The sequence below is a fragment of the Acyrthosiphon pisum genome, chromosome A2, assembly GCF_005508785.2.
Source record: "Acyrthosiphon pisum isolate AL4f chromosome A2, pea_aphid_22Mar2018_4r6ur, whole genome shotgun sequence".
NCBI lineage: Eukaryota > Metazoa > Arthropoda > Insecta > Hemiptera > Aphididae > Acyrthosiphon > Acyrthosiphon pisum.
In genome coordinates this window covers 21,375,146-21,376,649 of record NC_042495.1, presented here as the reverse complement: position 1 = coordinate 21,376,649, position 1,504 = coordinate 21,375,146, and the positions used below count along the sequence as shown (strand labels likewise).

Sequence of the window (1,504 nt, the reverse complement as noted above, 5' to 3'; positions counted from 1 at the left end):
CCCTACAAACTGTATCAGTATATTCGATATAGCTGATTTACATAGCTGCACGGAATTGCTAAGAAGTTCAGAATTATATATTCAACAACACTTTTCGTACGAAATATAATTTATTATTATGATTTTATAAGGACATATTATTTATTGTTGTTACATTTTGATTCTTAGAGAAGTTGCTGGTGGCGACGAATTTTTATCGTTATCATCGGATCAAGTAATTATGTTGATCTCCAGTGATAAACTTATAGTTCCATCCGAAGAAAAAGTATGCAAATTAATATTGAATATCGATGTATTTTAGTATTGGGGAACGAAAAATTATATAAATATATGTAGTCTAATAATTTATAAGTACATTTATCATTTTATGTTTTAGGTATTTGAATGTGTTATTCGTTGGGTAAAACATGAACTGGGTTCAAGAGAATGTGTTTTACCCCAGTTAATGGAACACGTACGTTTACCACTAACATCAAATAATTACATATTAAATAAAGTAATTGAGGAGCCTCTTATTAAGGACTGTATTGAATGTAAGTTTTTTATTTAAACATGTTTTTACTGTGAATTAATTTATATTTTAAAATATTTAAATTTGTATATCATTTATTAAGGTAAAGAATACATAAGTGAAGCATTAAATTTTCATAGGCTCAAGCCAGAAGAGCTTATTCCACAAAACATCCGGTTCAAACCCAGACAAGCAGATAAAGTATAATTCTGTTATAATTTATTTCCCTTTCCAATATATTTAACCGTTTAATTAAAACAGGTTATATTGGCTGTTGATGGGATGGATACTAAATTTAGCAACAGTACAGAATTTTTCGAACCAAAAATGAGCCGATGGCATAACGGACCGGAAATGATTACAAGCCGTAAAAATCCCGGTCTAGCTGTAGTGAATGATAATTTAGTGTTTGCCGTGGGTGGTTCTACTGATCATTTTGAACCTCTTCGGTCTGTTGATGTGCTTGATTTATCTTCAGAATCACCTTGTTGGAAACCTAGTGTTGACATGATAGTTAAACGAAATATTTTAGGAGTCGGTGTCATAAATAATCATGTCTATGCCGTAAGTATTGTTGAATTATAATTTAATCGTTTTTTCGTTATTTCTGTTATAAAGTAGGTAGGTAAAAATAAATTGTTTAATACATTTAAGGTCGGCGGACACAATTACAGTGATTCTGCATTAGATAGTGCAGAAGTTTTTGACTACAATACTCAAGAATGGCATATGATATCTAGTATGTGTACTAGAAGATCCGACCCTGGGATCGGAGTCCTAGATAATCTTCTATACGCGGTAAACTAATATAATATTTTTAAATTTAAATTGTGATAATATCATATGTATTTGTTACAATAATAATTGTGGTTGAGATAAAATAATTTTCCTGATAAAGAACCAACGAATATAATATCCATTAAATAAAAAACATCCTTTAATGAAAATTTAAAATTGATAATAGTCAAGAGGATGTGATACCCGCATGTGTTG

General features: G+C 29.9%; 2 protein-coding genes across 5 annotated transcripts in view; both read left to right on the top strand.

Moving 5' to 3' along the window:
* The window catches only part of LOC100568947 (kelch-like protein 3), a 19,639-nt gene that overhangs the window by 10,930 nt on the left and 7,205 nt on the right, over positions 1-1,504 (top strand). The window lies entirely within an intron of this gene.
* On the top strand, positions 7-1,381 carry LOC100569031 (ring canal kelch homolog). Its single transcript, XM_016803148.2, has 6 exons — positions 7-96; positions 169-265; positions 377-533; positions 615-712; positions 773-1,075; positions 1,166-1,381. The coding sequence occupies exons 2-6, from the start codon at positions 221-223 to the stop codon at positions 1,316-1,318; spliced, it is 756 nt and encodes a 251-aa protein (XP_016658637.1). The 5' UTR covers positions 7-96; positions 169-220; the 3' UTR covers positions 1,319-1,381.